The sequence below is a fragment of the Pipistrellus kuhlii genome, unplaced genomic scaffold (genome assembly GCF_014108245.1).
Source record: "Pipistrellus kuhlii isolate mPipKuh1 unplaced genomic scaffold, mPipKuh1.p scaffold_m20_p_5, whole genome shotgun sequence".
Taxonomy (NCBI): Eukaryota; Metazoa; Chordata; class Mammalia; order Chiroptera; family Vespertilionidae; genus Pipistrellus; species Pipistrellus kuhlii.
In genome coordinates, this window is record NW_023425551.1 from 25798123 (window position 1) to 25811035 (window position 12913).

The 12913-nt window shown below is 33.6% G+C and overlaps 1 protein-coding gene across 17 annotated transcripts in view; it reads left to right on the forward strand.

The window, feature by feature from the left end:
- The window catches only part of STXBP5 (syntaxin binding protein 5), a 128435-nt gene that overhangs the window by 99362 nt on the left and 16160 nt on the right, over positions 1–12913 (forward strand). For 13 of the 17 annotated variants that reach the window (XM_045573018.1, XM_045573016.1, XM_045573020.1 and 10 more), the window contains 2 exons: positions 5359–5409; positions 10546–10785. In XM_045573018.1, coding sequence (XP_045428974.1) covers positions 5359–5409; positions 10546–10785 — 291 coding nt within the window. The remainder of the gene's footprint in view (positions 1–5358; positions 5410–10545; positions 10786–12913) is intronic. The other 4 variants (XM_045573012.1, XM_045573014.1, XM_045573017.1 and 1 more) reach the window with 1 other exon arrangement.

Below are 12913 nucleotides of genomic sequence, written 5' to 3' on the forward strand. Positions count from 1 at the left end.
CCCCAGCTTTCTACCACAAGACAATTTCCTGCAGTACAGAGTGGGTAGAACCCAACTGGAGTTGCAGTTTCATTAAGCTAAGCAGGCAGAGTTTGAAGTTCTAGGCTGCTGAATTGATTGGAATTTGCAAGGAAGGGTACTAGAGAGGAACTACTCTGATGGGAATTCCTAGAAGTCTTTTATGGGATTCAGTGCAGGTCCTTGCCTCAGAGAGGCTGACAGCTGACCTGTAATACAGCAGTCATTCTGTACTGCTAGGAGTTGTTGCCCTTAGACCTTGCTGAGCACTTCAGATATTCTTTTGTCACAAAAAGATCTCTCAATAGTAGAGATCACTTTTAGCTTTAAAGCCCTAACCTAAAACTAAATTTAAACTGAAGTAGACCCACCCTAACAAAAAACAAGCCTGATAAAACCAAAGGATCTGGTAATTTATGGCACAACTACACTCAACACCTATTAACGTTGACAATGTAATCCGGACTCCCTTCAACATATTATCCACTATGTCCAGCATCTAGTCAAAAGTTCTTAGGCATGTGAAATAAAAGGTTCACAATAAAAAATAGGGAGATATGACACATAGTCAAGAATTTAAAAATCAGTAGAAACAGACCTGAAGATCACTTGAATGTTGAAATTAGCAAAGATTTTAAAGCAGCTCCTGTAATATGTTCAAGTACTGAAAGGGGGGAAAAAATAGTCATGATGATTAAACAGATGGAGAAAATAGAAACTTTATAATGAATGAAATAAAAGGGGGACTTATGTATTAGTTTCAACAATAAGGTTTTTTAAAATAAAAACATCAGTACTGAAAAGTTTAATATCCATAATGATAAATTCACTGGGTGGAAATTTACAGAAGAAAGGGTTATGGAACCTGAAGACAGATAAATACAAATTAATTATATAATGTGAAATGCCAAGGGTTTAAACCTTCCCATACCATCATCCTTCTTCCTCCTCCCTCCCCATAAGCATCCATGAAGAATAGACAAGTTCTATTCAAAGATAGGTGATAATATGGCTTCAGATTTCTCGGCTACACTTAATATGATAAAAAATAAGGCACAGTTTGAGTTTCGAGGAAATATAGTTGTGAGCTGGGACTTTAGTACATTATTAGATTTTCTCTGATGCATGTTTTTCTTTATTTTTAGCTAAATAAAAGTTTGTGAAATATTTGTATATTATAGTTCATCTCAACTGTATAAATAAAAATGAATTTTAAAAGGGAGTGGCAGGAAGTATGCAAAAATGTTACTTCTTTATGGGCATTCATGAGGACCTTATTTTCTGTTTCTCTGTATTTTCCAAATTTCTGTAAAGAACACATAATTCAAAAACTTAAAGATGATATGCATGAGTGTAGGACAACAGAAAGACAATGATAATGTAATACTGCCTATGAGTCTATTAATTGAGACTATTGTTTTTCATCTAAAAAGTCTCATTCTGTGCATTGAAAAATGAATTTAACCTTTAAAATATTTTGCAAAGAAGATTAAAAACATTATCCCAGAGTGAAAGATGTCTTAAGAGTTTATTCCATGATTTCATGTATATGGAGTTCTAGAAAAGGCAAAACTGATCAATGGTGGAAAAAGCGTCAGAACAGTGGCTGTTTCTGGGGACAAGGGCAAGAATTAGTTGGGAAGGAATATGTGTCTCCTTTTTGGGGTGCTGATAAAGTTATATATCCTGTTATGATTTTGAATTACAGGATGCATACATTGTTAAAACTTAGTGAATATACATTTAAGATTTGTGCACTTACATGTAAATTTTATATCTAAAGAAAAATACTGTCAATAAAAATGTTTGGCAAACATTGTTTTGTAAAAATGTAGGAAGTCTAAACTATTTCTTGCTGGCTTTGTCTTAATAACTCACAGTCTTATGATAAGTATTCCAGCCAGAGATAGGTATAAATTAGTACATTGTGCTTGTCTCTGTTAATAGTACTGGCAACGTTGTTTTGGAGTTATTTGTTTCCTCTAATGGAGTGTAAGTTCCTGGAGGGCAGGAAATCCCTGTCTTCTGACAAATTACTGTCCTGTGCCAGTATTTAATAGATCAATAAGTTTTATTCTGCTCCTCTTAGTTCTATATCTATTTTTATAATATTAATCAACAGCAATAATTAACACTAAATCATACAGGTTAATCTTTTAATTTCAAGTTCTATATTCAAGGAGATTGCTTACAGTTATATACAAATGTAACAGCAATGTGGCTTAAATGTTTTTTGACTGATTGCTATGATTGAGTTGGTGGTCTCATTGTGGGTCTCCAGTTTCCAAGTGTTTTATGAAGAAACTAGAGGCCCAGTGCACAGGTCCCTCCGCCTGGAATTCAGGGATTGGGCTGAAACTGGCTCTCCGACATCCCTTGACATCCCCCAAGGGGTCTCAGATTGAAAGAGGGCAGTTCTTGGTTAACGCATCCCGGAATCAGGATCCTTCCTCTCTGGTTCCAGGTGCGTCACCTGAAAACCGTAGCTGCCAAGTCACCGCAGCTCGATTGCTTCTGCATTGAGCATCTGCCCCCGATAGTCAGTGTACACCATAACTACCAGTCAGAGCATCTGCCCCCTCATGGTCATTGCATGTCATAGCTACTGGGTGGTCAGATTGTTTAGGCATACATACATACACATACACACTAATAAAAGAGAAATATGCAAAATTGACCGTACCTTCATGATGCCCACCTGCCAATCAGGAGTGAGTATGCAAATTAACCCAACAAAGATGGCGGGTTAGTTTGCATATGCAGGCACTGAGCACCCAGGGGCAGGACACTTGCGTCGTTGCCATGGTGATGACACATGCGTTCCACACTGCTACAGCCACTCTGGGCTTCTGGGCAGCATGGGAAGACAGGTGCTCCAGGCCAGAGCAAAGGCAGTGCCAACAGCCAAGCAAAGGAAGGCTCATTCTTGCATGAATCTTAGTGCATCGGGCCTCTAGTATATATATATAATGGACTTCATACTTAAATCATTTTGTAACATTTATATTAAAGTTACTATATTCAGAAAATGTGCCTATTCATTTTTGTGTGTGGTCTTAACCTCTAAAATGTTGAAAAATAAGACCAACTGATGCATTTGAAGGCTGGTTAGTTGTATTCCATTCTTTACATGTTAGAGAAACAAAGTGGTGCTAGGCCAAAATAAATAAATAAACCAAAAAAACCTTCTATGAGGAGGGTTAACTTAATTTCTTAAAATACCTGAAAAAATATATGGAAGAATTTCTAGTAGAAATCTTAAAGGAAATTAAAAGCATACACTTAGTTATTTGGAATATTACCATAGAATTAAAATAAAGTAACATTGGGTAATTTATAATGTCATATAAATTGTTCATCTGTATAGCATTTTATAGTTTATGAAAAAAAGTGTATTCCATTTGCTTATTATTAAATAACATTTATCAAACCCATACTATATGTAATATGCTCAGGGCTTTGCTTTCATTATCTTACATATTCCTCAGAGCTATGAAATGAGCCTTATTTTCTACATTTTACAGAGGAGGAAATTTAAAGTTTAGAGAGGCAGAGTGATTGGTTTAAGGCCACCTACCTACTAATTGGTTTAAGTAGATTCAAACTCAGATTTATTCTGATTCCTAATCTAGTTTAAAGTAGTTATAAAAATTTGTTCAAGAAATGCTTGTTGTGGACTCAATGTTCATACCCTCTGAGTTAATAAATTAGTCCTGTTTTTTATCCTCAATGTGCTTTCAGTTTAGGGACCTTGCTGTTCTAAGTTTGGTTCAGAGACCACCAGCAGCAGCAGCATTTGGGAGTTTGATAGAAGTGCAGAACCCCAAGCCCTCGCCCAGGTACAGGATCAGAATCTGATTTAACAACCTGACTTAACCCCCAGCTGATTGGTGTGCACTTCCAAGTTTGATCAGCACTAGTCCAGAGACTTAGAATAACTTGATCCAGGTCACCATGGTGGGGTCAGAGAGGCATCTACATCATCTGATTCTAACAAGAGCATCTTTAGGCTGTACCAGATTTATTTTTCTGCTTCACATAGCATGTGGATGATATTAAGTGAAAACCTTGACATTCATTCAAAATGTTTAATATTGCATTTTAAAAGATGGTTTTGGGGCATAATATTTTCTGATTTTAATGGAATTGGATATTAAATAGCAACCATTTATATGAGGTCAAGTAACCATAGATTTCATTTGGCTGTTTTAGTTTTCTATTGCATTTTATTTTTTAAATGAGATTACGTCAGGTGAACATGGGAAAAGACTAATTCTTTTATGGCCCATTGTTGTTTTTTTAAAGGATGCTTATGAAGTTTAGAAGTGAAAACTATTCCTCACCCCCTACCCCATCCTTTCTCAGTTTCCCTAATGCCTCTTTCTTAACACTGGATTTGTCATTTTTTTAGATGTGGAAGTTATGTTCTATGACTGGATTTCTCTTTCTTTACATGGCGCCCTTATGGACTAGCAGGGTCTGTGCTTTAAATATCTCCTAACAGTCCAAAATTTAACTTGATATACACACTCATGTATTAACAAACATGTTTTTTTAAATTTCACATAGGAAGCACTATTCTGTTTTGCATGCACTGACACTAACATAATAGATGTTGTTAAACAGCTCCTAACTTTAAATCACTTCCTAGATGAATGCAATAACTAATTTTGAGGATGGAAAGTGAATTCCAATAAGTTCATACACAGGCTTTTCTATTATTCTAATACTAAGTAGAAATCTAAATATCTATAACGTTTTTGTAAATACTATGAGTTTAAACTGAGCATGACTTTGTTTTGAGTTTTAATTTTTTTTTCTGAAATATAGAGGTGTTAATTTATATCAAATGGTTGACCCGAACATTTTATAATGTAATCAAATGCTTTCCTTTGATAGTACGTACAGATTTGTCCTAGATTCTAGAAATTAACTTAAAAATAATGAATTCAATAGCTATGAAGATGAGATAGAGCAATTTTATTACATCACTTACCCAAACTCAGTCATATGCCTCTATTGTCCTTACCTTCCTTCTGAAAAATGACCTTGCTTCTCTTAGAAAAGCCTCTTTCCTTTGAGCCTAAGGAATAATTAACAGAATATAAAAAGCTTCCTTGTTGAAGTAAGAGCTTCAAACATGAAAAGATATTACAGCAAGTAAGTACATACTTTTTAAAAAGTTGAAAATAAGATTTACTTTCCACCCATAATATTATTAATCATTTCAGTTATCTTAGCACTTAGATTTAGTAATAAACATTTGCTTCTACAAGAGCAGTTGGTATTAATATCAATTAAAGATTGTTCAGAAGTTTAAAAATGCATTTTATTTTTCAGCAAAGATGTCAAGGAAGTTAAGCTTGCCTACTGACCTAAAGCCTGACTTAGGTAAGTAAAATAAATAAAAATCCATAGTAGTTAAACTCCCTTTAATGGGAAGACAAGAAAATCAGAAAATTTAAAATTACCATAAATTATATTTTCATCAGAAAACAAGTTTAAAATGACTAAGTCACAGGCGTCTTCAAACTACGGCCCACGGGCCACATGCGGCCCGCAGAGGAGTCTGATCCGGCCCACCAGGTTTTTTGGGCAGTGAGCGCAGCCGAGGTGTTACAGTAGGAATTAGTAGTTCATATAGTCCGGCCCTCCAGCTCTCTGAGGGACCGTGATCTGGCCCCCACTTTAAAAAGTTTGAGGACCCCTGGACTAAGATATTAAAGAATTAGTGGCCTTTAAAAACCATCAGTAAATTATGAAATATAATTATGAAATCAAGTAAAATAGAATAATACATTTCCTTAGCCCTCTCATATCTAAACAAAATTTAGTATAAGATTAAGATTTGTGCAATTTCACATTTCTAATAAAAGTTGTTACATCACATTTAACCATCTGAAAATTTAAATTCTACAGTTTCTAAATTTGATAAGAATTTAATATTTTCAAAATAAGTTTTTTGTATTAACTCATATGAAGAACTTTTTGTTGATAATAAGGTGGGAAATATATCTTTTTCTAGAGCACTTTCTATGCAGCTAGTCCATTAAGAAAGCAGAGTGAATGTACACACATATTCCTTTTGCTTTATATGCCACTTAAAAACAGCTCCCTGATTTCACACAATAGGGACAAATGAGATTTCAATAAAGATAAAAGTAAGATTTTTATGTAATAAATATAAAGCATGGTTTCTTTTCAAACACATTTTTTAATTTTAGAAATTTGTATGGCCTTTAATTGAATAAGTATGAGTGTATAAGGTTGACCTCACCCATCTTTGTCTTGGAAATAACTAGGCTTTTCTTCTTTGAATTTGCTCACCAATCTTACCTTCTCACTATTCTCTAGATTCCTTGACTATCTTTTTATGCATAATACAAACGTAGGTATTGCTCAGGTTTACATACTAATTTAATATCTTCAAATCATAGTCTTATATCAGTTATACTGATAGGAAGTATGTGATTATGAGTGAGTGGGCATAGATTTTCTGCTGTTGTTAGTAAAGGGTTCCATGCCTGAACATGGGAAAAATAATTTAGTAGAAACCTGTAGTATCACTGATGTTTAGGGAAACATGAATTAATCTGAGAATGTATGCTAACATATGTTTTGAGAAGGGCACAGTTCCCTTTACTATAAAAATGAAGAATGTAATTTGAACCCAATTGTACCTGAGGCTTATAATATACTTTTTTTTTTTCAACAAGAGGATCTAGAGTTTTCATCAGACTCTCAAAGAGGTCCATGATTTCAATAACATGAAATACCACTAGTTAAAAGATCTTTTAGTTTCTAAAAAACTGAGAAAAGACATATGCAAATACTTTTAAATTAGTAAAAGTATCATAATTCTTTTTGGAACATTGTTATAACTTATGTAAGTAAGTTAATCTAAGTGTTTACTCCATGCTTTTGTAAGTTACCTTTAGTTGGTTTTAGATTGTGTGCCCATATATTTAAATTCCCTAAGCCAATTATAATTATGATTGATATATGCCTTGAAACAGTCTCCATGTTGTCTAAGTAATTTCTCTTCAAGTCATTGTGCTGCTGAACTATTTTTTTTATAGATTCTTAGCTGGTAATTGTTTATATTAGCTGGGAAGTCATTGGGGAAAACAGCTATAAATGATAGGTTTAGGCTGACAGGTATTGCTGAAGCAGCCAAGGCTGTTTGACTGTCCTTCAGCTCTGGAAGCTTCTGTGAGTAGAATCCACTTTGGCTTATGGGGAAATTGTGGAACACTACACTTTCACTATAGCCTCATCACTCCAGATTTCCTGGCCCATAAATCAGGAGCCACGCGTGATATTGTTAGACTCCTGATGTCACTTTTCAAATGTCAGCCACAGGAGGCAAAACATCAAATTATTATATACCATAATGTGAATTAGGAATTAGTTTTTGTCCTAATTTTTACTCTGAACAAATTTACCTCTTGGCATTGTGTTTTGATTTGGGAATATAGATTTTTTTTTTCTTTTGCATTAGGCTCTTTGTGGGGATGAGAGGGTGTATATACAAGTAATGTTCTGGGCATCTGGAGAAACAAGAGAGATACAATTTTATGACATGGTTGTTATCAGCTAGCTCTGGGTCAAGACCTTAAAGACAAATTTTATCTGAGTTTAGGTCTGTTATCAAGGTGTTTGTGTGTGTGTAAAGACTGAACTTTAATACTCAATATTAACTAAAACCTTCCACTTTTATGCTGTGACTTGGTGATATGACTAACCCATATCTATCTGGAGTGGTGTAATAGAAATTTTTGGACATGGGCACAAATCCGAACTCTTCCATTAAATAGCTTTGTCATGCTGGTTAAGTCATTTAACCTGTCTGAACCTCTGTTTTATTATTTGTTAAATTGTGATGATAATACTTTAAAGGGTTGTTATGTGGAGTCAATAAAATATAAAAGTGCTATGATAGCATATAGCACCTGGTAGCCTTCTTTACTGGTAGTTATTTTCATTTCTACTCTTGTTACTAAAACTTAAATTTCTATCCCCTGTGTTTATCTTGCCCAATTTCTAAAATTCAAGCCACAAAGACTCACAACATGTAACTTAATAGCAGTCAGAAGATGTTGTAATTCATGAACTGCTAGAAATTCTTGTATCCAAACAGTTCGAGGCAGACTAAATAAGCAGTCTAATTCTGTAAGTTCAAAGTTGATCCTTATTCACTTTGTTTTCCCATTTGATCTAGCCTTAGGCATTCCTTTGGTAATTTAATTTTTAAAGAGAAGTCATAATACATGTGAATTTGTAGTTTATGAAATTTATCTGGTTAAATTAGTTTATTAATTAAAACTACAGATTAATATTTGGATTATAGATTGTTGCAAATAATCTATGTAACTTTAATAAATATCAGTTTTCACATAGCTTAATTTACATTGAAATTTATATTATCAAATTTTCTTGTATGATTTCCAGTTTTATCACTAGATCACAACTGAAAATATATGTTCATTCATTTTGTATGTATATTTTAATTAAAGCAACAAATTAAACATTTTTATTGCAAAATAAATTTAAATTTTCTATTATTTTATCAAAATAACTTTGGAAACTATTAAGAGTTAACATTTGAATCAATATTATATTACAAATTCCCAATGAGCTATTATTTATGGAAAGTTGTTTCTACTGTGTCATAATCTGTAACAGTAATTATAATCTCAGGCAAAAGAAAGACATTTTTAGAAACTATATTTAGAAATGTCCTGTACTGTTATCATAACTAGTAATTTTTTTTATTTCATAAAATACAACTTAGAAGACCAACTTTTTTTTTTTTCTATGACGTGATGAAGTCATTTATTTCATGATAGCATTGAAAGCATGTGATTTTAGGAATGGTTTATTATATGTAGGTACTACTAGAAATTTTAATACATCCCAATGTGCGGCAGAAATGCATTGGTTTACATACTTTCAACTATAGATATGTGTTCAGCAAGTATTTATTATTTTCATATGCAAGATATCCATATGTCACAACCCTTACTTATATCAGGAAACTATGGTTACTTAGAGTGAGGCCTAAGACAAGTCAGAAGTAACTACAGAAAAATGTACTATTAGTGCCATAGAAGAGATAAATAGATAGAGATTCAGAAGAAAAACTGTGTGGTTTTAAGAATCAGGATAAACTTCATGAAGATTACGTTACCTGAGAAGGAGAATAAGCACAATCTTGAAAGGTAAAGAAATAGTGAGGCAAGGACACAATCACAAGCAAAAGTGTAAACGTAAATGCAGTGTGTTTGAAGAACACTGAATGGCTCGATTTGTTTCTCACAATAAACGGAAGCAGGGCAGCATTGGAAGATAGGACTGGGAAGGTAGGTTGAAGGTATTTTGTAGAGAGTCTTAAAAACTTGAATAAGATTATAAACGTGATCAGTAAAGAGGAACCACTGAAGATTTTAAAAATAGAAATGATAGAATTGCAACTGTACATTAATATCATTTAATTGGATTGTGTTGGAACAGTGATGGTGCAGTGGGATTACTTAGAAATTGTGCAGTAGTCTATATAGTGATAATGAAGGCCTGAACTTCTGGTAACAAGAGTTGATTTGTTATAAAAAGAGTAAAAGCAACATTGAAATAAAAACAACATAGATGTTAGCAAACCATGGAATATAGGTAGAGTGAAAGGAAAGAACCAAAATTGCAACTCATTTAAGTATTGTTCTGGTGTGTCGTTAATATAAATAATACTATTAGAAGAATTTAGAGCTTTAGGGAAGTGTTGTGTTTTAATTTTGCCTAGTGAGAGAAAAAATTCCCATAAACATTTCAAAATGCATTTCCTAGAGATAAGAGGCCAGGGCTTAAGACAGACTTGAGACTAGCCACAAAGAAGAAGGTGGCTAAAATCAAGAGAGAGTGTATTAGTATAATCTACAAGTATCCATATAATTACAGACATCTGGGAACGGAATATACTTGATACCAGTTACACATTGTGATGAAAAAATGCCTTAGATGAGTGTGGAATACATTTAAAATGGAATTCAAGAAAAATTAAAGTTAAATTTTATGTGTAAAGGCTTTCATAGGGACAGCTTTGGGGGAAAATGCATCATATAATAAATTTGAAGGTAGAATCAGGGTACTTCTAAATCCATTTTTAAATGTAGAAAATTAAAAATACTGCCCTAGCCGGTTTGGTTCAGTGGATAGAGTGTCTGTCTGTGGACTGAAGAGTCCCAGGTTCAATTCTGGTCAAGGGCACATGCCAGGGTTCAGGCTTGTTCCCCAATGGGGAGCGTGCAGGAAGCAGCCAATCAATGATTCTCAGTGAAGTATAGGGTTTGTCCATTTGCCATTTTATATTTGAGCAAATGAAAAAAATTAACATAAAAGTAAATAGGTTTTTTTTCCAGTTAAAATATCAAAATTAAATGTGTTGTCTTTTTGCAGATTAACTATTTAGCCAAATTTATACCCCCAAAATGATATTTTATAATTTGAGCACTCTCAAATTTCAAATCACTTTAGATGTGAAAGATAACTCCTTCAGCCGGTCCCGGAGTTCAAGCGTAACCAGCATTGATAAAGAATCTCGAGAAGCCATATCTGCTCTCCATTTTTGTGAAACTTTTACTCGAAAGGCAGATTCGTCTCCTTCCCCCTGCTTATGGGTTGGTACTACACTGGGGACAGTGCTTGTCATTGCACTGAACCTCCCCCCAGGAGGAGAGCAAAGACTTCTTCAGCCAGTAATTGTGTCTCCAAGTGGTAAGTCTGCTCCAGTGCTGCACTGGTATTGAACTAAGTTTGGTTTACTATATATAATAGATGCATTTGTTTTTCATTTTTGAATGAATCTAATAATTCTAAAATATAAATTAAATGGGTATAGTTACATTATAGTTTTATGCTTTTAATAAAGGAATACATGGAATAAGATTGAAGACTATCATTTAATACTACAGCTGTTCAGGTTTTGCACTTTTTAAACTCTATGATCAAGTCTAAAATTATTTCTAGCTAAGAAAATGGGGAGCCCGGCCAGGTGTGGTTCAGTGTTTGAGTATCAACCTAGCAACCAAGAGGTCACCAGTGTGATTCCTGGTCAGGGCACATGCCCGGGTTTTGGGCTCCATCCCCTATGGGTGGGGGCGGGCATGATGTTTCTATCCTGCTCTCCCTTCCTCTCTGAAAAGAAAATTGGGGGGAGGGACTTATTCTGATACATTCCAGAATACTTCAAAATACATGTTCTATAAGCAAAAGGTTGTTACATATTTAGGAGAAAAACATTTAAAAATGAAGTTTTAAAGTAGATTATTTTTCTTCTTTAAAGTAGGGAAATGTGACTTAGTAGCAAATTTTAAGAAGAAAAATATAGTCTTCATATGCTGAAAATGAGATTAAATTTTACCAAATATATGTGGAGTCTGGCAGATCTGGAAATAACAGAATTCTGGTTTCGTTTGCTCATTAATGCTGATCTAGATAGGAAAAAATGTGATTTTGCTGTTATGTCTTACTTATAGAGTGGACTTTAATAATATTTGGAATTAGAATTAAAGTAATTATGTATTAATGTTCGTTTTCGAACTGTCTTTACATTAATGGAAGTTTGATTTATATATTCAGCTCAGTAAATATTTGAGTGTATACTACTCCAAGCCTACTTAGAAAAGTTACATAATGATAATGTTCTTGTTAATCTCATTTTTATGAGTAAGCAACAGCTAAGTGTGTAGAGAAAAAAAATTGAAACATAAAAATCAAATGTTAATAGTAATTATCACTGAATAATGGGATTGTGTGTAATTTTTATTTTCTTTTTACTGATTAGTCATTTCTGAATTTCTGCAACAAGCATGCATTAGTTTGTAATAAGATATAAATATTCCCAATAAATTAAAAAGAGAGAAGGATTAAATATAGATAATGTACTACAAAATTAGCTACAAAAATATTTAAGGTATTTTTCAACTTGCAATAAAATCAAATTTGCTATAAATTTACTTTGCTATAAAAATAATTGTCATAATTAAGAGGGAATCTTTGAGTTCATTCTCAATGGTGGAATATTTGAAGTTTATTTTTTAATGAGGTACCAATTTTAAAATACAACAGACATTCATACCATGTTATCTGTGAGAAATGAGGTATTTTTTAAGCAGAAGAGTTTCTCTACTTTGTTCCATGTTTGTTTGTTTTTCCTTCAAGAGGAGAACCCAATAATTACTAGTACTCTGCTGGAAAATATAAAATCCTGCTAACTATAGGACATGCATATATTTAAATATTATCTTGTTACATTTTTTCAGAAAAATCCACATACTGGCATTACTACATCTCATATATGTCCATATGTGTTATAAACAATTCCCAAATTAGCACACTGCTTAAAATAGTTAAATTGTCTACTTGCCAAATCTGGGATATAGACTAAGACTGGAATATAGACTACCAGACTTAACAAATAAAGTACAAGATGCCCAGTTAAATTTGAGTTTCAGATAAACAAAACTTTTTTAAATTTTTATTTGTTTAAAGTAGGGGTGTCGAACTCAATCAGAGAAGGGGCCAAAATCTAAAATCCAGCCTAAATCGCGGGCCGAATGGTTTACTGAACAGTCATAAACTGTCATTTTGATGGAAACGCAGCGGAGTGCAGTGATGACAGCGCGGTGCGGGCCACATTGCAAGGCCTGGCGGGACGGATTTGGCCCGAGGGCCTTGTGTTTGACACATGTGGTTTAAAGTATTACATATAGTAGTACATATATCTCCTTTTTTCCCCACATAGACCTTCCCTTAGTCTCCCCTACCCCCTGTTGATAATTAGTGGCTTTGAGTATGTTTTTATATGTCTCTTGGCCTGCCTTCTGTCTTCTTTTGAAAAGAT